Below are 25,634 nucleotides of genomic sequence, written 5' to 3'. Positions count from 1 at the left end.
TATAGGGTGATTAGTACTAGTAGGCAGTATAGGGTGATTAGTACTAGTACGCAGCAGGTAATATAGGGTGATTAGTACTAGTAGGGAGTAGGTAGTATAGGGTGATTAGTACTAGTAGGGAGTAGGTAGTATAGGGTGATTAGTACTAGTACGCAGCAGGTAATATAGGGTGATTAGTACTAGTAGGGAGTAGGTAATATAGGGTGATTTGTACTATTAGGGAGTAGGTAGTATAGGGTGATTAGTACTAGTAGGCGGTAGGTAGTATAGGGTGATTAGTACTAGTAGGCATTATAGGGTGATTAGTACTAGTAGGCATTAGGTAGTATAGGGTGATTAGTACTAGGGAGTAGGTAGTATAGGGTGATTAGTACTAGGGAGTAGGTAGTATAAGGTGATTAGTACTAGTAGGGAGTAGGTAGTATAGGGTGATTAGTACTAGGGAGTAAGTAGTATAGGGTGATTAGTACTAGTAGGGAGTAGGTAGTATAGGGTGATTAGTACTAGTACGCAGCAGGTAATATAGGGTGATTAGTACTAGTAGGGAGTAGGTAATATAGGGTGATTTGTACTATTAGGGAGTAGGTAGTATAGGGTGATTAGTACTAGTAGGCGGTAGGTAGTATAGGGTGATTAGTACTAGTAGGCATTATAGGGTGATTAGTACTAGTAGGCATTAGGTAGTATAGGGTGATTAGTACTAGGGAGTAGGTAGTATAGGGTGATTAGTACTAGGGAGTAGGTAGTATAAGGTGATTAGTACTAGTAGGGAGTAGGTAGTATAGGGTGATTAGTACTAGGGAGTAAGTAGTATAGGGTGATTAGTTCTAGGCAGTAGGTAGTATAGGGTGATTAGTACTAGTAGGGAGTAGGTAGTATAGGTTGATTAGTACTAGGCAGTATTTCTTTAAATCTTTTACATTTTTAGTCATTTAGCAGACGCTCTTATCCAGAGCGACTTCCAGTTAGTGAGTGCATACATGATTTTTTAATTTTTCATACTGGCCCCCCGTGGGAATCAAACCCACAACCCTGGTGTTGCAAACACCATGCTCTACATCCCTGCCGGCCATTCCCTCCCTTACCCTGGACGACACTTGGCCAATTGTGCACCGCCCCATGGGTCTCCCGGTCGCGGCCGGCTACGACAGAGCCTGGATTCGAACCAGGATCTCTAGTGGCACAGTTAGCACTGCGATGCAATGCCTTAGACCACTGCGCCACTCGGGAGGTGATTAGTTCTAGTAGGGAGTAGGTAGTATAGGGTGATTAGTACTAGTAGGGAGTAGGTAGTATAGGGTGATTAGTACTAGGGAGTAGGTAGTATAGGGTGATTAGTACTAGTAGGGAGTAGGTAGTATAGGGTGATTAGTACTAGGGAGTAGGTAGTATAGGGTTATTAGTACTAGGGAGTAGGTAGTATAGGGTGATTAGTACTAGTAGGCAGTATAGGGTGATTAGTACTAGTAGGCAGTAGGTAGTATAGGGTGATTAGTACTAGTAGGGAGTAGGTAGTATAGGGTGATTAGTACTAGTAGGGAGTAGGTAGTATATGGTGATTAGTACTAGGGAGTAGGTAGTATAAGGTGATTAGTACTAGTAGGGAGTAGGTAGTATAGGGTGATTAGTACTAGGGAGTAGGTAGTATAAGGTGATTAGTACTAGTAGGGAGTAGGTAGTACAGGGTGATTAGTACTAGTAGGGAGTAGGTAGTATAGGGTGATTAGTACTAGGCAGTAGGTAGTATAGGGTGATTAGTACTAGTAGGCAGTATAGGGTGATTAGTACTAGTAGGGAGTAGGTAGTATAGGGTGATTAGTACTAGTAGGGAGTAGGTAGTATAGGGTGATTAGTACTAGTAGGGAGTAGGTAGTATAGGGTGATTAGTACTAGTAGGCAGTATAGGGTGATTAGTACTAGTAGGGAGTAGGTAGTGTAGGGTGATTAGTACTAGTAGGGAGTAGGTAGTATAGGGTTATTAGTACTAGTAGGCAGTAGGGAGTACAGGGTGATTAGTACTAGTAGGCAGTAGGGAGTACAGGGTGTAAATGGTGTGTATTAGTAGTGTTTTGTTGTTACCTCCTCTGGAGCTGTCTGGCAGGTCAACATGGCGTCCAGAAACTCATACAGATACTGGAACACAGAGAGGACATAGGTAAAGTGTTTCATAACATAGCAGGAGAAACTGGACCAGAAAATGAATTGGGGATGTGTGACAGGAACAGGACAGGAGAAATATACAGGCCTTACAATCCCTCATGGACTTGACTTCAGGGTCAGAGTAATATCTAACTATCCCTAGTTACTGACTGTAGGGATGTAGCATGAAAAGAAAGGACAATGAAAGGCAAGGGACCTGTGTTACTTACCGGGGTGAGGAACTTGTAGGTGAGGTGTGCATTCTCTGCCATCACATCAGCAGCCAGGTCAAAATACTGAGAGAGAGAGAGTCCAGCAGAGACATTAACACCATTTTAATGAGTCTGTCTGCGTCCCAAATGGCACCCTATTCCCTTTAAAGTGCACTACTTTTTACCAGGGCCTATAGGAAATATCATCCCTATATAGGGGCTCTCGTCTAAATCAGTGCACTATAAAGGGAACAGGGTGCCATTTGGGACGCAAAACAAGTCTTTGGTCTCCAGAACAGCAGGACAGCAGCACGGTCAGTCTTCATTAAAACACAGACCACATGCTGGCAAGGTTGATCTTCTAAATGCTTACTAAATGTAGCACACAGCATGGAACACCTCTGACAAGATTTCTTTACAACAGGGCTGCATTTTTTATGGAAACAATGGTTTATATTTCACGTGTGTGTGGAGGTGGTGTGAAAACCTACCTCGTATTTGAGGTTTATATCAGCAGCAGTAGAGTATACTAAGGTACAGTAGAGTATAGTATATATGCAGTAGTATAGTATAGTATATATACAGTAGTATAGTATACTAAGGCACAGTAGAGTATAGTAGACATACAGTAGTATAGCATAGTAGTGTATAGTAAATATACATTAGAGTATAGTAGATATACAGTACTAGAGTATAGTATATATAAAGTCGTATAGTATAGTAGATTATAGTAAATATACAGTAGTAGAGCATAGTAGTGTATAGTAAATATACACTAGTAGAGTATAGTAGATATACAGTAGTAGAGCATAGTAGTGTATAGTAAATATACATTAGAGTATAGTAGATATACAGTATTAGAGTATAGTATATATAAAGTCGTATAGTATAGTATACTTGTAAGGGATCGGGGGTTGGCTGGGTCTAGACAGAGTCTGACACTTCCCCGATCTACAGAGAGGGGGAGTCATCAGACTCGATCTGGTTCACCTGAGTTCTGAGCACACCTGTCCGTAATTAGGGTAGGATATAAGGTGTGCTCAGAGGTTCAGTCGGTGCGAGGTATTGTTCCTTTGTGACTTGCTAAGCGTTTTGTTCCGAGAGAGAGAGAGAGAGAGTTTGTTGTTTTGATTAACCGTGTATCCGACCTGTGCCTTGTTTGACTTCCCGAATTGCTTAATCCTCTGCTTGTCTACCCCAGTGATTACCGTGCTCTGATCCTGTGCCTGTGCCCTCGACTACGACTAAGCCCGCTCCTTTGGTACCTCTGCCTGTCTATGCCTTGCCCGGTTTTGACCACAGCCCGCCCGACCACGATTAAGCTATACCCTTGTCTGTACTCTAATAAAGCATCGCTATTCTGCGATTGGATCTTACCACTCTGTCCGAGTATTCATTACAGAATACCTCGCCATTACCATGGATCCAGCGGAATTACAGAGGCGATGGGAGATACAGGAGAAACGGATGGATGAACTCCTACAGCTACTCCACGCTGGTGCGGCTGAAGGCACCACACCGAGCACGGTCAGTCCTCGTCATGCACCTCCGATTTCTCTACCTACAAGGTACGACGGGGAACCTGGCAAATGTCAGGGGTTTCTACTCCAGATGTCCCTGTATCTGTCATATAATCGTACTGTTTTCCGATGACCGTAGCAGGGTGGATTTCATGATTTCTCTGCTAACGGGAAGAGCACTGGATTGGGCTACTGCGCTTTGGGCAGCTGAGGTCCCCGAGCTGAATGCGGAAGTTCAGTTCAAGAGACTGTTTCAAGAGGTGTTCGACCACCCAGTATCTGGGCGTAGTGTGGGAGACCAACTGTGCGAACTTCAGCAGGGCCGTCGCACAGTAGCCGACTACGCTTTAGAGTTCCGTACTATAGCAGCCGGTAGCGGATGGAGCGAGACTGCTTTGCTCACAGTTTTCCGAAGAGGGCTGCGCAAAGACGTACAGACTGAGTTGGCTTGTCGAGGAGATATCACTGCGCTACATGAGTTTATCAAAATAGCCATCGCTATTGATAATCTTATAGTGCAACACAAGGCATCCACAGTCCGGGAGCCCTCGATCACTGGTCCTATGCAATCGACAGAGCGGAGGAGAGGGCTACCGTGTTACCACCGCATCGGGCCTGGGATTGTGCAATTGATCTGCTATCCGGGGCTACACCTCCTCGCGGACGAATCTACCCTTTGTCACAGCCGGAACGGGAATCAATGAGCAAGTATATTGACGAGGCACTTCAGCAAGGGGCCATTCGCCCATCTACGTCTCCAGCGGCATCCAGTTTTTTCTTTGTTAAGAAAAAGGATGGCGGACTGCGTCCTTGTATAGACTATCGAGGTTTGAACGATATCACCATTAAAAATCGTTACCCCCTTCCTTTGATTCCAGCAGCCCTCGAGCAGGTGGGGCAGGCCTCCATCTACAGTAAACTGGACCTCAGGAGTGCGTACAATCTGGTGCGCATTAGAGAGGGGGATGAATGGAAGACCGCCTTCATCACCCATCGAGGACATTATGAATATTGTGTCATGCCCTATGGACTTACTAACGCGCCCTCGGTGTTCCAGGCGTTCATGAATGACATTTTTAGGGACTTGATTGATCGTTTCGTCATAGTGTACATTGATGACATCCTAATTTACTCTAACTCTCTGAGTGAACATGTGTCCCATGTACGACAGGTTCTGGACCGACTCCGCCAACACTCTCTGTTCGTGAAGGCCGAGAAGAGTGAGTTCCATGTCACGACGATTTCCTTCCTTGGGGCCATACTCACTCCCGACGGGGTAAGACTGGATGAATCCAAGGTACAAGCTGTACGAGACTGGCCTCAACCCCAGACGGTGAAAGAGCTTCAGAGATTCTTGGGGTTTGCCAATTACTATAGACGGTTCGTGCGTAATTTCAGCACCACCGCTGCTCCCCTGTCGGCGATGACCAGCCACAAGGGGCGTGGTCTGAAATGGACAGAGGGGGCAGTGCGGGCTTTTGAGACATTGAAACAACGATTCACCACTGTCCCCATTTTATGTCAGCCGGATCCTACCTTGCCGTTCATCGTGGAGGTGGACGCCTCGGAGGTTGGAGTTGGAGCCGTGCTATCCCAGCGCCAAGGTGAGCCTCCCAAATCACGACCCTGTGCTTTTTTTTCGAAGAAGCTGAATCCGGCCGAGCAGAACTACGACGTGGGAAATCGTGAATTACTGGCGGTGAAGTTAGCGCTGGAGGAGTGGAGACATTGGCTGGAGGGAGCAGCTCATCCGTTCCAAGTGCTTACGGACCACCGCAATCTGGAGTATCTTCACAGTGCTAAACGACTGAACTCCCGACAGGCAAGGTGGTCTTTGTTCTTCAACCGTTTTCAATTCACTGTCTCTTATATTCCCGGGTCCAAGAATTGTAAGGCGGACGCGCTTTCCCGACGGTTCGAGCGCGCGGACAGACCGGTTGAACCAGAACCTATCCTCCCCATGAGTTGCCGTGCTGGTCCTGTGAGGTGGGCTATCGATGACACGATTCAGGAGAGCCTACAAGCGGAACCAGCCCCTCCAGAAACCCCGGTGTCGAAGGTGTTTGTACCAGCTCCGCTTCAACCTCAACTGATGGAATGGTGCCACACGTCGCTAGGATCTGGTCATCCCGGAATCACTCGAACTATCCGACTCATCAGTCGAAAATACTGGTGGGATTCCCTCACAGATGACGTCCGAGACTACGTATTATCCTGCCCAGTATGTGCTCAGTCCAAGGCGCCTCGAGCACTACCGGAGGGTAAGCTGATGCCATTGCCAACTCCTCAACGACCCTGGTCGCACATTGCGATGGACTTTGTTACCGACCTACCAGAATCAGAGGGCCATACTGTAATTCTCGTGGTCATCGATCGATTCTCAAAGATGTGTCGGTTAGTACCCATGACCCGTTTACCTAACGCCACTCAGATGGCGGAGACTATATTTAACCAGGTGTTCCGGCAGTTTGGTGTTCCAGAGGATATTGTTTCCGACCGGGGACCCCAGTTCGTATCCCGGGTTTGGAAGGCCTTCTGCGAACGCTTGGGCATCTCGGTGAGCCTCACCTCCGGATATCATCCCCAGGCCAATGGGCAGACAGAACGGCTCAACCAGGAAATTGGGAAGTATCTACGGCAACAATGTTCACGGCAGCCGCAAGAGTGGAGCCGATTCCTGCCTTGGGTAGAGTATGCTCAGAACTCACTCATTCACACCTCCCTACGTCTAACGCCCTTTCAGTGTGTTCTAGGGTATCAACCACCCCTGTTCCCGTGGGATACCGCACCCGGGATGGTACCGGCGGTGGACGAGTGGTTCCGTCGGAGTGCGCAGGTCTGGGAGACGGCCCATCAACATCTCAGTCAAGCCTCACAGCAGCAAAAGACCTATGCCGACCGACGCCGGAGACCTACTCCCACTTATCAAACCGGGCAACGAGTGTGGCTGTCTACCCGAGACCTGCGATTCCGACGGAGCTGCAAGAAGCTCCAACCCAGGTACATTGGTCCCTTCAAAGTACAGAGACGTATTAACCCTGTCACCTACCGTCTGTTACTCCCTCGACAATACAGGATAAACCCAACGTTCCACGTCTCCCTGTTGAAACCTGTCCATTATAGCCCGATGTATCCACCCATCGCTCAACAACCTACTACACCACCTTTGGAGGATGAACAGGACACCACCTATACAGTCCACGAGATACTGGAGTCAAGACGGAGACGAGGGGGCATCGAATATCTCGTGGACTGGGAGGGATATGGACCGGAGGAACGGTCCTGGGTTCCTGCTAAGGACATACTAGACCCCGCTCTCAAGGCCACTTTCCACGCTGAACACCCAGATCATCCCGGACCCCGACCCAGAGGAAGACCACCCGGTAGAGGTAGAAGGCCGTCAGGAGCCGGCCCTGGGGAGGGGGATACTGTAAGGGATCGGGGGTTGGCTGGGTCTAGACAGAGTCTGACACTTCCCCGATCTACAGAGAGGGGGTGTCATCAGACTCGATCTGGTTCACCTGAGTTCTGAGCACACCTGTCCGTAATTAGGGTAGGATATAAGGTGTGCTCAGAGGTTCAGTCGGTGCGAGGTATTGTTCCTTTGTGACTTACTAAGCGTTTTGTTCCGAGAGAGAGAGAGAGAGTTTGTTGTTTTGATTAACCGTGTATCCGACCTGTGCCTTGTTTGACTTCCCGAATTGCTTAATCCTCTGCTTGTCTACCCCAGTGATTACCGTGCTCTGATCCTGTGCCTGTGCCCTCGACTACGACTAAGCCCGCTCCTTTGGTACCTCTGCCTGTCTATGCCTTGCCCGGTTTTGACCACAGCCCGCCCGACCACGATTAAGCTATACCCTTGTCTGTACTCTAATAAAGCATCGCTATTCTGCGATTGGATCTTACCACTCTGTCCGAGTATTCATTACAATACTATAGTAAATATACAGTAGTAGAGTATATTAAGGTACAGTAGAGTATAGTATATATACAGTAGTAGAGCATAGTAGTGTATAGTAAATATACAGTAGTAGAGTATAGTAGATATACAGTAGTAGAGCATAGTAGTGTATAGTAAATATACATTAGAGTATAGTAGATATACAGTATTAGAGTATAGTATATATAAAGTCGTATAGTATAGTATACTTGTAAGGGATCGGGGGTTGGCTGGGTCTAGACAGAGTCTGACACTTCCCCGATCTACAGAGAGGGGGAGTCATCAGACTCGATCTGGTTCACCTGAGTTCTGAGCACACCTGTCCGTAATTAGGGTAGGATATAAGGTGTGCTCAGAGGTTCAGTCGGTGCGAGGTATTGTTCCTTTGTGACTTGCTAAGCGTTTTGTTCCGAGAGAGAGAGAGAGAGTTTGTTGTTTTGATTAACCGTGTATCCGACCTGTGCCTTGTTTGACTTCCCGAATTGCTTAATCCTCTGCTTGTCTACCCCAGTGATTACCGTGCTCTGATCCTGTGCCTGTGCCCTCGACTACGACTAAGCCCGCTCCTTTGGTACCTCTGCCTGTCTATGCCTTGCCCGGTTTTGACCACAGCCCGCCCGACCACGATTAAGCTATACCCTTGTCTGTACTCTAATAAAGCATCGCTATTCTGCGATTGGATCTTACCACTCTGTCCGAGTATTCATTACAATACTATAGTAAATATACAGTAGTAGAGTATATTAAGGTACAGTAGAGTATAGTATATATACAGTAGTAGAGCATAGTAGTGTATAGTAAATATACAGTAGTAGAGTATAGTATATATACAGTAGTAGTGCATAGTAGTGTATAGTAAATATACATTAGAGTATAGTAGATATACAGTAGTAGAGTATAGTAGATATAAAGTAGAGTATAGTAGATTATAGTAAATATACAGTAGTAGAGTATATATATCCAGTAGTATTGTATTGTAGAGTATAGTAGATATACAGTAGTAGAGTATAGTAGATATACAGTATAGTATATATAGTAGAGTGTCCTAACTAGTATTTGCAGTAGAGCAGGAGCAGTAGAGTACATTATAATAGTAGAGTATAGTAGAGTGCCCTACCTTGTATTTGCAGTAGAGTACATTATAATAGTAGAGTATAGTACAGTAGAGTGCCCTACCTTGTATTTGCAGTAGAGTACATTATAATAGTAGAGTATAGTACAGTAGAGTGCCCTACCTTGTATTTGCAGTAGAGTATAGTATAATAGTAGAGTATAGTACAGTAGAGTGCCCTACCTTGTATTTGCAGTAGAGTATAGTATAATAGTAGAGTACAGTACAGTAGAGTAGAGTGCCCTACCTTGTATTTGAAGTAGAGTATAGTATAATAAATACAGTAGTAGAGTACATTATATCCTTTACAAGCATAGAACGGCGCTACAGTAATGTGTCGATTGATAACCTTTCAGACAATTAAACAAAGTGGTGCATCAGAAGTGTCTGTAGCTTTTAGATGTGCTGCTGTGTTATTTGTGCTGTGTTCTATGGTAGGGGTTTACTTTCTACTAAATGTCTTGGTAAATCACGGTATTTAACAAACTTTAACATACTTTTTCAAGAGAGAGTGGTCTGCGCTCAGGCAGCAGGCAGGCAGGCTGGCTGCGCGCAGGCAGCTCAAGATTATATGATTGACAGTTCAGTTCACCTAGTCATGGACATTACATGCTGACCAGACCATCGCGCGCATGTTGATTTTTTGCTCCCACACCAGACACGATCAGGACACGCAGGTTGAAATATCGAAACAAACTCTGAACCAACTATATTAATTTGGGGACAGGTCGAAAAGCATTAAACATTTATGGCAATTTAGCTAGCTAGCTTGCAGTTGCTAGCTAATTTGTCTTGGGATATAAACATTGGGTTGTTATTATACCTGAAAGTTCCTCTACTCCGACAATTAATCCACAGATAAAACGGTAAATCAAGTTCAGGCTTCTTCTTTTTCGGACTTTATATGTCAGTCGGCAACCAACTTTAAGGTGCATTACCACCACCAACTGGACTGGAGTGTGGACCTCAGTTCATCTTTCAATCACCCACATGGGTATATGCTCCTAAAAACCAATGAGGAGATGGGATAGCCAGGAATTGTAGCGCGTCGAGCATCACAAATAGAACCAAGTTCTATTTTAGAGCCTGGCCACGCAGACGCTCTCTAACGCATGCGAGCAGTGTGGGTGCAATGATTGAATAACATGTATGTGTACATTTATTTTGCGAAGCGTCTGGTCTGGTCAGCATGTTAGTCCCGCTTCAGAAGCGGAATTCCTTTACAGACAAACACAATGCCCGTACAGTGGCACTCCAAACTCCAGATAAGGTTGTGTCGGCATTTAAAAAGCCGTAGTGTATTACAGACAAATAAAAATGCTGAGTGTAGAGTATAACAGTAGAGTACAGTATAATAGTAGAGTACAGTAGAATAGTAGAGTACAGTACAGTAGAATAGTAGAGAACAGTAGAGTACAGTAGAATAGTAGAGTACAGTATAATAGTAGAGTACAGTAGAGTGCAGTATAATAGTAGAGTACAGTATAATCATATAGTACAGTATAATAGTAGAGTACAGTATAATAGTAGAGTACAGTAGAGTACAGTATAACAGTAGAGTACAATATAACAGTAGAGAACAGTATAATAGTAGAGTACAGTAGAGTACAGTATAATACAGTAGAGTCCAGTATAACAGTAGAGTGCAGTATAATAGTAGAGTACAGTATAACAGTAGAGTACAGTAAAGTACAGTATAATACAGTAGAGTGCAGTATACTAGTAGAGTAAAGTAGAGTACAGTATAATACAGTAGAGTGCAGTATAATAGTAGAGTACAGTAGAGTGCAGTATAATAGTAGAGAACAGTAGAGTACAGTATAATAGTAGAGTACAGTATAATAGTACAGTACAGTACAGTACATTATAATAGTAGAGTACAGTATAATAGTACAGTACAATAGTAGAGTACAGTACAGTATAATAGTAGAGTACAGTATAATAGTAGAGTACAGTATAATCATATAGTACAGTATAATAGTAGAGTACAGTATAATCATATAGTACAGTATTATAGTAGAGTACAGTATAATAGTAGAGTACAGTAGAGTGCAGTATAATAGTAGAGAACAGTAGAGTGCAGTATAATAGTAGATAACAGTAGAGTACAGTATAATAGTAGAGTACAGTAGAATAGTAGAGAACAGTAGAGTACAGTAGAATAGTAGAGAACAGTAGAGTACAGTATAATAGTAGAGTACAGTAGAGTACAGTATAATAGTAGAGTACAGTAGAGTGCAGTATAATAGTAGAGAACAGTAGAGTGCAGTATAATAGTAGAGAACAGTAGAGTACAGTAGAATAGTAGAGAACAGTAGAGTACAGTAGAATAGTAGAGAACAGTAGAGTACAGTATAATAGTAGAGTACAGTAGAGTACAGTATAATAGTAGAGTACAGTATAATATTAGAGTACAGTAGAGTGCAGTATAATAGTAGAGTACAGTTTAATAGTAGAGTGCAGTATAATAGTAGAGTACAGTAGAGTACAGTATAATAGTAGAACAGTAGAGTACAGTATAATAGTAGAGTACAGTAGTGTACAGTATAATCATATAGTACAATATAACAATAGAGTACAGTATAATAGTAGAGTACAGTATAATAGTAGAGAACAGTAGAGTACAGTATAATAGTAGAGTACAGTAGTGTACAGTATAATCATATAGTACAGTATAACAGTAGAGTACAGTATAATAGTAGAGAACAGTAGTGTACAGTATAATCATATAGTACAGTATAACAGTAGAGTACAGTATAATAGTAGAGAACAGTAGTGATCTACCCATCTCATATTTACAGTATAGTAGCAGCAGAATAGTATAATAGTATAGTACAGTATATTAGTATAATATAGTAGAGTACAGTATAATAGTATAGTATAATATAGTAGAGTACATTATAATAGTATAGTATAATATAGTAGAGTACAGCAGAATACCCTACCTCATGTTTGCAGTATAGTAGCAGCATTAGAGTATAGTATAATATTGTATAGTATAATATAGTAGAGTACAGTATAATAGTATAGTATAATATAGTAGAGTACAGCAGAATGCCCTACCTCATATTTGCAGTATAGTAACAACAGGTTTCCGAAGGTGACTGGGGGGAAGGGGATCTGCTGCAGGAGGAAGGCTAGTTTCTCAAAACCCTCCGATGGCTTCTTATCCATGTTCATCAGGGCCTGGTTGTGAAGCGTCACTGGGTCCAGCTCCTAGAATACAATAGATACTTGATTGTCCATTGGTTAGAAGGAGAATGTTTCTTGTTCCTTTCCCAACGCCCCCAGACACACACACACGTTGACAGGCCCAGGGTCGTCCTCAGGGCAGCGCCCATGGATGGACATGCACAGTTTTTGAGCTAGTACTTGCTCAAGGACACACACACGTTACAACAGCTTTCTGTCTGACAGAGTGCTCCCGTTCCCCTGATCCCCATCAGTGTGTGTGTGTTGATGTCGATGGTCACTAGAGGGCAGCACCCTCTGAGCCACAGATAGAGATATACGTTACAGCAGCACTGTCTCCAACCTACATGTGTGGTAGGGCTGACATACATAGACACACACAAGTACACACACACACACAGACAGTACCTCCTCTGATCTGGGCGGCATGTCAGTCAAGGCCTCCTGAGCTGCATCACCTGGAGACAGACAGACAGACAGAGAGGTGAGACCTAGAGTTGCAACTTGCAAAACTATGGTACCTTTCTGGTAAAATAATGGTACTCGATGGCAGCCTTGTAAACTATGTGGAATGATAGCACAAACAGTTCTGGTACCTAGGCTAGTGCCAGCCTGGTATACTATGAGTACTGACAGTTTTCCAGCTGGTACTCTATTACAGCCTGGTATATTATGAGTACTGACAGTTTTTCAGCTGGTACTCTATGCCAGCCTGGTATACTATAAGAATTGACAGTTTTTCAGCTGGTACTCTATTACAGCCTGGTATACTATGAGTACTGACCGTTTTTCAGCTGGTACTCTATGCCAGCCTGGTATACTATGAGAACTGACAGTTTTCCAGCTGGTACTCTATGCCAGCCTGGTATACTATGAGTACTGACCGTTTTTCAGCTGGTACTATATGCCAACCTGGTATACTATGAGTACTGACCGTTTTTCAGCTGGTACTCTATGCCAGCCTGGTATACTATGAGAACTGACCGTTTTCCAGCTGGTACTCTATGCCAGCCTGGTATACTATGAGTACTGACCGTTTTTCAGCTGGTACTATATGCCAGCCTGGTATACTATGAGAACTGACCGTTTTTCAGCTGGTACTCTATGCCAACCTGGTATACTATGAGTACTGACCGTTTTTCAGCTGGTACTCTATGCCAACCTGGTATACTATGAGTAAGTAGCTTTGGCTTGTGTGAGCCAGAGCGGCCCATAGGGCAGGAGCCTATCTCCTTCATGTATTAGTACACCCCCTGGACAGGACACTAGTCTATCTCCTGTTTCTGTAGTGAGACAGCTTGATGTACAGTATACCCCCTGGACAGGACACTAGTCTATCTCCTGTTTCTGTAGTGAGGCAGCTTGATGTATAGTACACCCCCTGGACAGGACACTAGTCTATCTCCTGTTTCTGGAGTGAGACAGCTTGATGTACAGTATACCCCCTGGACAGGACACTAGTCTATCTCCTGTTTCTGTAGTGAGGCAGCTTGATGTATAGTACACCCCCTGGACAGGAACTAGTCTATCTCCTGTTTCTGGAGTGAGACAGCTTGATGTACAGTATACCCCCTGGACAGGACACTAGTCTATCTCCTGTTTATGTAGTGAGACAGCTTGATGTACAGTACACCTCCTGGACAGGACACTAGTCTATCGCAGGGCCTTAGACACCAATCTATCTCCTTAATGCTGAGAGCCAAGCAGAGACGCATCAGGTCCCATTTTAACAGTCTATGTTATGACTCGGCCGGGGATTGAACTGTCAACCTTCTAACCACAAGGCTACTGAGTGTACTCACAGTTTTTGAGCTGGTATTCTATAGCAGCCTTGAGGTTGAAGCCTTCTATGAGAGCAGTCTCATGTAGGATCAGGGTGTTGCCCACACTTCTCACGTCGATGCCCTCTGTCGTCATGCCAACGCTCAGCTCTGGACGAGAGAACACACACGACACACACGAGACACACGAGACACACGAGACACACGAGACACACACCGGATGGTCAGGGGGAAACATGGATGAGAAGAAGGAGGGACACTAAGTGAAAATCACAACACAGTGATCAGGTATCTAACTAAACAGGTGTGCTAACCTTTTGAGATGTGATCATGTATCTAACTAGACAGGTGTGCTGACCTTTTGAGATGTGCTGTGATCAGGTATCTAACTAAACAGGTGTGCTGACAAATGAACTTCTTCATTTTAAAGGCCAGTTTTACCTGGATGCTCCCTGATCCCTCTCTCTATGATCTCGCCGATGAATTTGAGGGCCTGAGCATACTGTTTCATGCTATAGTAGCACAGACCTATATTGTAGGACAGGTCTGAGACAGAAAGGAAGAGAGAGAGGGAGGGAGAGAGGGAGAGGGAGAGGGGAGAGAGAGATTCAGCAACTTGCAAGAGACTTTTAGGATAGCCAAAAGGTCAAAAGGTTTCCTTTGTGTGTGCAGTTACCTGGTTGGTAGCCCAGAACCTGCATGGCAGACATGAACTTCTTGCAGGCCTCCTCGTACTCCCCCTCCTTGTAGAGTAGACAGCCCATGTCCACCTCATAGTCTGGGTCGTCCTGGGGAAGCTGCTCTACCAATGTCTGACAGGGAGAGGGTCCATGAAGGGGTTATAAGAGGTCATAAAGGGTTATAGGGAGTCATAAGGGCATATTCATGGAGAAAAGGAGATAGGGTTTATAAGGGGTTATATTAATTTCTCCTGACCGCATACAGTAACCACCAGGTACATGTTTTTGGTCTTTAGTTATGGTTCTAGTTCTGGTTCTACTCATGGTTCTAGTTCTGGTTCTAGTCATGGCCAAGTCCAGTATATGTCCAATACTAGTAGCTACTAACCTTCGCTCCAGAGTACTCCTCTTCTCCGTATTTGATGGCTGCCTGCAGTTTGATCATCTGTGGGAGAGATGGACAGAACATGGGTCAGAAGAGAGAAAAGAACCAAGATAATATAATTATATCTCAGTGTGGATAACTCTACCTGGTGGGGCTGGTAGTAAACATTATAACTCTACCTGGTGGGGCTGGTAGTAAACATTATAACTCTACCTGGTGGGGCTGGTAGTAAACATTATAACTACCTGGTGGGGCTGGTAGTAAACATTATAACTCTACCTGGTGGGGCTGGTAGTAAACATTATAACTCTACCTGGTGGGGCTGGTAGTAAACATTATAACTCTACCTGGTGTGTCTGGTAGTAAACATTATAACTCTACCTGGTGGGGCTGGTAGTAAACATTATAACTCTACCTGGTGGGGCTGGTAGTAAACATTATAACTACCTGGTGGGGCTGGTAGTAAACATTATAACTCTACCTGGTGGGGCTGGTAGTAAACATTATAACTCTACCTGGTGGGGCTGGTAGTAAACATTATAACTCTACCTGGTGTGTCTGGTAGTAAACATTATAACTCTACCTGGTGGGGCTGGTAGTAAACATTATAACTCTACCTGGTGTGTCTGGTAGTAAACATTATAACTCTACCTGGTGGGGCTGGTAGTAAACATTATAACTCTACCTGGTGGGGCTGGTAGTAAACATTATAACTCTACCTGGTGGGGCTGGTAGTAAACATTATAACTCTACCTGGTGGGGCTGGTAGTAAACATTATAACTCTACCTGGTGGGGCTGGTAGTAAACATTATAACTCTACCTGGTGGGGCTGGTAGTAAACATTATAACTACCTGGTGGGGCTGGTAGTAAACATTATAACTCTACCTGGTGGGGCTGGTAGTAAACATTATAACTCTACCTGGTGGGGCTGGTAGTAAACATTATAACTCTACCTGGTGGGGCTGGTAGTAAACATTATAACTCTACCTGGTGGGGCTGGTAGTAAACATTATAACTTTACCTGGTGTGTCTGGTAGTAAACATTATAACTCTACCTGGTGTGTCTGGTAGTAAACATTATAACTCTACCTGGTGTGTCTGGTAGTAAACATTATAACTCTACCTGGTGTGTCTGGTAGTAAACATTATAACTCTACCTGGTGGGGCTGGTAGTAAACATTATAACTCTACCTGGTGTGTCTGGTAGTAAACATTATAACTCTACCTGGTGTGTCTGGTAGTAAACATTATAACTCTACCTGGTGTGTCTGGTAGTAAACATTATAACTCTACCTGGTGGGGCTGGTAGTAAACATTATAACTCTACCTGGTGGGGCTGGTAGTAAACATTATAACTCTACCTGGTGGGGCTGGTAGTAAACATTATAACTACCTGGTGGGGCTGGTAGTAAACATTATAACTCTACCTGGTGGGGCTGGTAGTAAACATTATAACTCTACCTGGTGGGGCTGGTAGTAAACATTATAACTCTACCTGGTGTGTCTGGTAGTAAACATTATAACTCTACCTGGTGGGGCTGGTAGTAAACATTATAACTCTACCTGGTGGGGCTGGTAGTAAACATTATAACTCTACCTGGTGGGGCTGGTAGTAAACATTATAACTCTACCTGGTGGGGCTGGTAGTAAACATTATAACTCTACCTGGTGGGGCTGGTAGTAAACATTATAACTACCTGGTGGGGCTGGTAGTAAACATTATAACTCTACCTGGTGGGGCTGGTAGTAAACATTATAACTCTACCTGGTGGGGCTGGTAGTAAACATTATAACTCTACCTGGTGGGGCTGGTAGTAAACATTATAACTTTACCTGGTGGGGCTGGTAGTAAACATTATAACTCTACCTGGTGTGTCTGGTAGTAAACATTATAACTCTACCTGGTGTGTCTGGTAGTAAACATTATAACTCTACCTGGTGTGTCTGGTAGTAAACATTATAACTCTACCTGGTGTGTCTGGTAGTAAACATTATAACTCTACCTGGTGGGGCTGGTAGTAAACATTATAACTCTACCTGGTGTGTCTGGTAGTAAACATTATAACTCTACCTGGTGTGTCTGGTAGTAAACATTATAACTCTACCTGGTGTGTCTGGTAGTAAACATTATAACTCTACCTGGTGGGGCTGGTAGTAAACATTATAACTCTACCTGGTGGGGCTGGTAGTAAACATTATAACTCTACCTGGTGGGGCTGGTAGTAAACATTATAACTCTACCTGGTGGGGCGGGTAGTAAACATTATAACTCTACCTGGTGGGGCTGGTAGTAAACATTATAACTCTACCTGGTGGGGCTGGTAGTAAACATTATAACTCTACCTGGTGGGGCTGGTAGTAAACATTATAACTCTACCTGGTGGGGCTGGTAGTAAACATTATAACTCTAACTGGTGGGATTGTTAGTAGTAGTGAATAGACCCGTTTAATTTTGTCTGGCTTGCCATTCCAAATAAAAGTGAATATTTTTTGCTCATATAATTTAAAAAACAAGTCGCTAGGTGTAGGCAAGGCCATAAGCAAATAGGTAAACTGGGATATGACTAAAGAGTGATTTTTCCACAAATAGACAGGTATTTTCCTTTCCACGGTAACAAGATCGTATCTATTTTTGCTAACTTTCTATTAAAATGTATTGTAGTGAGATCATTTCTTTCTTTCGGGATATGAATACTGAGTATGCCCACTTCACCATCAGACCATTTGATTGGTAAACTACACGGTAATGTAAAAGTTGTATTTTTTTGTGATCCAACACATAATATAGTACACATCATAATTTGGTTGTAATCCAGAGAGGTTTGAAAAAGTATCTAGATCCTCTATGAGGCTGTGGAGGGATCCAAATTGTGGATTTAAAAGAAAACATGAATCATCAGCGTACAATGACACCTTTGTTTTTAAGCCCTGGATTTCTAGGCCCTTGATATTATTGTTGGATCTGATTTTAACAGCTAACATTTCGATGGCTATAATAAATAGATATGCTGATAGTGGACAACCTTGTTTTACTCCTCTTGACAGTTTAATACTTTGAGAAATAGCCATTATTTACTATTTTACACCTAGGGTTACTATAAATAACTTTAAACCATTGTAAAAGAGATTATCCAAAATTGAAATATTCCAGGCATTTATATATATAAATTCTAGTCGTACTTTATCGAAAGCCTTTTCTAAGTCAGCTATGAATACCAGGCCTGGTTTCCCAGAATTTTCATAGTGTTATATTGTTTCCAGTACTTGTCTTATATTATCTCCAATGTATCGTCTATGTAAAAAACCTGTAAGCATTGTTGTTCACTAGTTTACTCCAATTAGGGAGGGGATGGTGGGGTTGGAAAGTAATAAAGGGAAATATATATATTTTTAAAGGATATGTATGTATGTATGTATGTATGTATGTATGTATGTATGTATGTATGTATGTATGTATGTATGTATGTATATACAGTGGGGAGAACACGTATTTGATACATTGCCGATTTTGCAGGTTTTCCTACTTACAAAGCATGTAGAGGTCTATAATTGTTATCATAGGTACACTTCAACTGTGAGAGACGGAATCTAAAACAAAAATCCAGAAAATCACATTGTATGATTTTTAAGTAATTAGGTCTTCTACCAGCCCCACCAGGTAGAGTTATATAGAAAACTAAACATAGAAACTACACACCCTGGCTCAACATTTAAGAGTCCCCAGAGCCAGGGCGTGACAGTACCCCCCCCAAAGGTGCGGACTCCGACCGCGCCCCATAAACATAACAGGGTAGGGGCCGGGTGGGCATTCCGCCTCGGAGGCGGATCCGGCTCCGGGCGTAACCACCACCTTCTCTCCACCTCCCTGTTGCGCCCCTGGTCTGGTCTGGTCTGGCACCGCTGACTGGAGCTGGACCCGACGACGGTGGAACGAACTGTACAGGCTCCGGACTGGAGCCGCTGGCCGGAGCTGGACTGGGCACCGGTGGAGCGGATTGCTCTGGCTCCGGAGTGGATCCGCTGACTGGAGTTGGACCGGACCCCGGTGGAGCGGATTGCTCTGGCTCCGGAGTGGAGCAGCTGACCGGTGCCTGGTGGAACAGGCACGGGCCGTGCCGGACTGGACACACGCACCACTGGCTTGGTGCGGGGAGCAGGAACGGGCCGGACAGGGCTGACGACGCGCACCACTGGCTTGGTGCGGGGAGCAGGAACGGGCCGGACCGGGCTGACGACGCGCACCACTGGCTTGGTGCGGGGAGCAGGAACGGGCCGGACTGGGCTGACGACGCGCACCACTGGCTTGGTGCGGGGAGCAGGAACGGGCCGGACCGGGCTGACGACGCGCACCACTGGCTTGGTGCGGGGAGCAGGAACGGGCAGGACCGGGCTGGCGACGCGCACCACTGGCTTGGTGCGAGGGGCAGGAACAGGCCGGACCGGCGACGCGCACCACTGGCTTGGTGCGAGGGGCAGGAACAGGCCGTACCAGGCTGGCGACGCGCACCACTGGCTTGGTGCGAGGGACAGGAACAGGCCGGACCGGGCTGGCGACGCGCACCACTGGCTTGGCGCGAGGGACAGGAACAGGCCGGACCGGGCTGGCGATGCGCACCACTGGCTTGGTGCGAGGGACAGGAACAGGCCGGGCTGGACTGGGAACACGCACCACTGGCTTGGTGCAGGGAGCAGGAACGGGCCGGGCCGGACTGGGAACACGCACCATTGGCTTGGTGCGGGGAGCAGGAACGGGCCGTACCGGACTGTGGACACACACCACTGGCTTAGTGCGAGGAGCAGGAACGGGTCGGGCCGTACTGGGAACACGCACCACTAGCTTAGTGCGGGGAGCAGGAACGGGCCGGACCATACTGGGAACACACACCACTGGCCTTGTGCGGGAAGCAGGAATGGGTCGGGCCGTACTGGGAACACGCACCACTGGCTTAGTGCGGGGATCAGGAACGGACCGGACTGGCGACACACACCACTTGCTTGGTGCGAGGAGCGGGACTGGGTTCCCTTATAAACCTCCGCTCCTTCTGCTGCCTAACCAGCTCCTCTCGCCGTGCCTCTACACTCTCCTTCTCCCTTATCGCCTCCTGTAGCTCCTCCCTCTGACCCAATAACTCCTGCTCCCTCTGGACCAATAGCCCCCGTAACCTGGTGGCCTCCTCTCCTAATCTGCAGATTCGCCCTGTCGCTGCCTCCTGCTGCCTTGTCGTCCACGGCGTGTGCCCCCCCAAATTTTTTTCTTGGGGTTGCCTCTCGGGTGTCCGTCGTCGGCACGGTTGGCACCGTTTCTCCTCTCCTGCCTGGGCATTTACCTTCGCCCATGGCCCTTTCCCCGCGAATATCTCCTCCCATGACCACCATTTGCCCACCTGAGACATCGCTATTCTCTCTTCCTGGGCACGCTGCTTGGTCCTCATTTGGTGGGATCTTCTGTCACGATCGTTTACGGATGAGACGGACCAAGGCGCAGCGTGATAAACTTACATATTTATTAACGTACTGAACACGAACAAAACAACAAACAAACTATACGTGAAGTCCAAGGTAGACTAATAACATACCTATACGGAACAAGATCCCACACAGACTGGTGCCAAACGGCTGCCTAAGTATGGTCCCCAATCAGAGACAACGAACTACAGCTGCCTCTGATTGGGAACCACCCTGGTCAACATAGATCTACACGATCTAGAAACTCAAACATAGAAAACTAAACATAGAAACTACACACCCTGGCTCAACATTTAAGAGTCCCCAGAGCCAGGGCGTGACACACACACTCAATCAAACAGACTCCAACCTCTCCACAATGGCCAAGACCAGAGAGCTGTGTAAAATTGTAGACCTGCACAAGGCTAGGATGGGCTACAGGACAATAGGCAAGCAGCTTGGTGAGAAGGCAACAACTGTTGGCGCAATTATTAGAAAATGGAAGTTCAAGATGACGGTCAATCACCCTCGGCCTGGGGCTCCATGCAAGATCTCACCTCGTGGGGCATCAATGATCATGAGGAAGGTGAGGGATCAGCCCAGAACTACACGGTAGGACCTGGTCAATGACCTGAAGAGAGCTGGGACCACAGTCTCAAAGAAAACCATTAGTAACACACTACGCCGTCATGGATTAAAATCCTGCAGCGCACGCAAGGTCCCCCTGCTCAAGCCAGCGCATGTCCAGGCCCGTCTGAAGTTTGCCAATGACCATCTGGATGATCCAGAGGAGGAATGGGAGAAGGTCATGTGGTCTGATGAGACAAAAATAGAGCTTTTTGGTCTAAACTCCACTCGCCGTGTTTGGAGGAAGAAGAAGGATGAGTACAACCCCAAGATCACCATCCCAACCGAGTGGCGCAGTGGTCTAAGGCACTGCATCGCTAGCTGTGCCACTAGAGATCCTGGTTCGAATCCAGGCTCTGCCGGCCGCGACCGGGAGACCCATGGGGCGGCGCATAATTGGCCCTGCGTCGTCCAGGGTAGGGGAGGGAATGGCCGGCAGGGATGTAGCTCAGTTGGTAGTTTGCAACGCCAGGGTTGTGGGTTCAATTCCCATGTGGGGCCAGTATGAAAAAAATTAAATAAAAAAAGAATAATGTATGCACTCACTAACTGTAAGTCGCTCTGGATAAGAGCGTCTGCTAAATGACTAAAATGTAAATGTGAAGCATGGAGGTGGAAACATCATTCTTTGGGGATGCTTTTCTGCAAAGACGTTAGGGTTAATGAAACACTGATTATAACTCTACCTTGGTATTCTAACTGAATGTAGGAACTGTACCTTGGTGTGGCTGGTAGGGTTGTCCAGTAGAAAGGTAGCCTTCATGGCCTCGGGGTAGGCACAGGCCCCGTACAGAGACTGGGCGTAATACAGCTTGTACTCCTCCACCTCGGGGTGTAGCTGGGTCAGCTGCTCATAGCACTCTGCTGCGTTGGTAAAGTCCTGCATGTGGTAGTAGCAGTACCCCAGCAGAGATAGGGCTGCCCGCGACTGGGAGGAGGAGGATAACAAGTTCAGCACTATAGGGCGATTGACAATTAAAGGCAATGTTCCATGAGACTGCATTCACGGTAAACGCTGCATCTATCGGCTCAATCAGAAATTACCTTTACATTTTCAAGAATGCTATAGCGCTGAACTTCGCCAATACGGATTGAATCGAGCCCTACATGTTTTGTCACATGAAATAGCCTGAGGGACAGTCTGTTTGTGCTATTATGACAACCCCTTGGCATGCTAAACATTGGCTTGGTGATGACAGCAATGGAGTTGGCAAGAGCACAAATAGATCTGGGACCAGGCTATAGGAGGAGACAACAGATCTGGGACTAGGCTATAGGAGGAGACAACAGATCTGGGACCAGGCTATAGGAGGAGACAACAGATCTGGAACCAGGCTATAGAAAGAGACAACAGCTCTGAGACCAGGCTATAGAAGGAGACAACAGATCTGGGACCAGGCTATAGAAGGAGACAACAGACCTGGGACCAGGCTACAAGTGATGTACACGAATGTCCAATGGATGTGTCTTCTGCTTTATCCCAACCCCTCCGAGCAAGCAGACATGGGTGGTTATCAGACATGGTGGTGTGTTGTGGATCTTAGGGATCCTCTCTAAACATAGCAAGATCTGTAGTATCACAATAATATTCTGTGTGCCAGTCGGGTGGACTTTGCAAGATTTTACCATGAACTACTCACAAATGCAGCATAGCAAATATGCACGTGGATCAGAACTGACTAGGAACGATCTGCCTAGAAACTACAACGTATTGAATGAACAGTTCAATACAACTATCAGGTGAAGGTGTGTGTGCAGTGCACTGATGCCAATGAGTCAACTTTACAGGAACAACACACACACACACTACCTTCATCTGTTTCTGCAGTTCATGGCTGAGGATGTGGATGGCCTCTCCATACCGTCCATCTTTGATCTATAGGAGAACAGAGTTAGCAGCTAGTTATAAAATAATACATTAGCTATCTAGCTAGCTATGTGGTCACACACTTAGTTCGTTAGCTAGCGTTAGGCTAACAAGCATTTTGCTACGGCTGGCCATGCTTTCCATCTGGCTACCACTACCCCGGCCACCAACTCTGCACCCTCCGCTACAACTTGCCCATGCCCCCCCCACTTCTCCTTCACACAAATTCAGACAGCTGATGTTCTGAAAGAGCTGCAAAATCTGGACCCCTACAAATCAGCTGGGCTAGACAATCTGGACCCTTTCTTTCTAAAACTAGCCGCCGAAATTGTCGCAACCCCTATTACTAGTCTGTTCAACCTCTCTTTCATAACGTCTGAGATCCCCAGAGATTGGAAAGCTGCTGCGGTCATCCCCCTTTTCAAAGGGGGTGACACTCTAGATCCAAACTGCTACAGACCTATATCCATCCTGCCCTGCCTTTCGAAAGTATTTGAAAGCCAAGTTAACAAACAGATCACCGACCATTTCGAATACCACCGTACCTTCTCCGCTATGCAATCCGGTTTCCGAGCTGGTCATGGGTGCACTTCAGCCACGCTCAAGGTCCTAAACGATATTATAACCGCGATTGATAATAGACAGTACTGTGCAGCTGTCTTCATCGACCTGGCCAAGGCTTTCGACTCTGTCAACCACCGCATTCTTATTGGCAGACTAAATAGCCTTGGTTTCTCAAATGACTGCCTCGCCTGGTTCACCAACTACTTCTCAGATAGAGTTCAGTGTGTCAAATCGGAGGGCCTGTTGTCTGGACCTATGGCAGTCTCTATGGGGGTGCCACAGGGTTCAATTCTTGGGCCGACACTTTTCTCAGTGTATATCAATGATGTCGCTCTTGCTGCTGGTGACTCTCAGATCCACCTCTACGCAGACGACACCATTTTGTATACATCTGGCCCTTCATTGGACACTGTGTTAACAAACCTCCAAACGAGCTTCAATGCCATACAACACTCCTTCAGTAGCCTCCAACTGCTCTTAAACACTACTAAAACTAAATGCATGCTTTTCAATCGAACGCTGCTGGCACCCGCCCACCCGACTAGAATCACCACTCTCGACGGGTCTGACCTAGAGTATGTGGACAACTACAAATACCTAGGTGTCTGGTTAGACTGTAAACTCTCCTTCCAGACTCACATAAAGAATCTCCAATCCAAAGTTAAATCTAGAATCGGCTTCCTATTTCGCAACAAAGCCTCCCTCACTCATGCTGCCAAACATGCCCTCGTAAAACTGACTATCCTACCGATCCTTGACTTCGGCGATGTCATTTACAAAATAGCCTCCAACACTCTACTCAGCAAATTGGATGTAGTCTATCACAGTGCCATCCGTTTTGTCTCCAAAGCCCCATACACTACCCACCACTGTGACCTGTACGCTCTTGTTGGCTGGTCCTCACTACATGTTCGTCGTCAAACCCACTGGCTCCAGGCCATCTATAAATCACTGCTAGGCAAATCCCCGCCTTATCTTAGCTCATTGGTCACCATAGCAGCACCCACCCGTAGTCTGCGCTCCAGCAGGTATATCTCACTGGTCATTCCCAAAGCCAACACCTCCTTTGGCCGCCATTCCTTCCAGTTCTCTGCTGCCAATGACTGGAACGAATTGCAAAAATCTCTGAAGCTGGAGACTCTTATCTCCCTCACTAACTTTAAGCATCAGTTGTCGGAGCACCTTACCGATCACTGCACCTGTACACAGCCCATCTGAAATTAGCCCACCCAACAACCTCATCCCTATATTGTTATTTATTTTGCACCCCAGTATCTCTATTTGCACATAATCTCTTGCACATCTAGCATTCCAGTGTTAATACTATTGTAATTATTTTGCACTATAGCCTATTTATTGCCTTACCTCCATAACTTGCTACATTTGCACACACTGTATATATATTTTCTGTTGTATTTTTGACTTTATGTTTTTTTACCCCATATGTAACTCTGTGTTGTTTTTATCGCACTGCTTTGCTTTATCTTGGCCAGGTTGCAGTTGTAAATGAGAACTTGTTCTCAACTAGCTTACCTGGTTAAATAAAGGTGAAATAAATAAAATAAAAATAGCCTATAGCCTGAGCCTTGAAATATAAGGGTCTGTCAGGCTAGCTTAATCAAAGTTAGCTAGCTTGTTAAAGCCCCAATTTGTTAATTCGTATTGTAACGTTAGCTAGCTATACGAATACCACAAGTTCAAATAACCAGTTTCATTAGCTTGCTAGCTATCATGGCTAGCGTTAGTATCCATGGCATGTAACGTTAGCTATACAAGCGAGCAACTTCTCACCATTTTGTAGACAGTGGCAGTGTATTCGCCGTCTTTAATCGTTGTCAGGGTCATGATTTTGCCGATAAATCAACAGTTCTCAAAGGTAAGACTATTTTCACGCGGGAAATTCTTGCCGGTTCACCAATAATCCCAATTAATGCACCATGTTTTCGGCGTTATTTACTTTTCTACACGTTCAACGCACAGGAAGTGTTACTTAGCAACTGTACCGGAAACGGAAATCTCGACGTTGAACAACTTTAAAACAGCCAATGAGGAGCGTCTGTTGCGAGGTAGGACCATAGAGATTGATAGCGGCCTTTAGTGGCCAAAAGGCTGTTTTAGCATGGGCAGCACCATTGAGGGCTTCCGCCATGCTTCCGCCATTTTAAAGTA

The 25,634-nt window shown here is 45.5% G+C and overlaps 1 protein-coding gene across 1 annotated transcript in view; it reads right to left on the bottom strand.

Moving 5' to 3' along the window:
- The window catches only part of LOC311148363 (intraflagellar transport protein 70A), a 63,712-nt gene extending 38,279 nt beyond the window's left edge, over positions 1–25,433 (bottom strand). The window contains exons 1-11 of the mRNA XM_084185312.1: positions 25,257–25,433; positions 22,845–22,910; positions 21,753–21,962; positions 14,964–15,020; positions 14,572–14,707; positions 14,337–14,441; positions 13,917–14,045; positions 12,523–12,572; positions 11,986–12,138; positions 2,370–2,435; positions 2,080–2,133 (exon numbers count right to left, since the gene is read on the bottom strand). Coding sequence (XP_084041438.1) covers positions 2,080–2,133; positions 2,370–2,435; positions 11,986–12,138; positions 12,523–12,572; positions 13,917–14,045; positions 14,337–14,441; positions 14,572–14,707; positions 14,964–15,020; positions 21,753–21,962; positions 22,845–22,910; positions 25,257–25,310 — 1,080 coding nt within the window. The 5' untranslated portion in view covers positions 25,311–25,433. The remainder of the gene's footprint in view (positions 1–2,079; positions 2,134–2,369; positions 2,436–11,985; positions 12,139–12,522; positions 12,573–13,916; positions 14,046–14,336; positions 14,442–14,571; positions 14,708–14,963; positions 15,021–21,752; positions 21,963–22,844; positions 22,911–25,256) is intronic.
- Between the last annotated feature and the right edge of the window lie 201 nt (positions 25,434–25,634).

Source organism: Coregonus lavaretus, assembly GCF_964263955.1.
Source record: "Coregonus lavaretus genome assembly, chromosome: 2".
Lineage (NCBI taxonomy): Eukaryota > Metazoa > Chordata > Actinopteri > Salmoniformes > Salmonidae > Coregonus > Coregonus lavaretus.
Note: the sequence above shows the minus strand (reverse complement) of the source record. Positions and strands in the feature narration are given on the sequence as shown.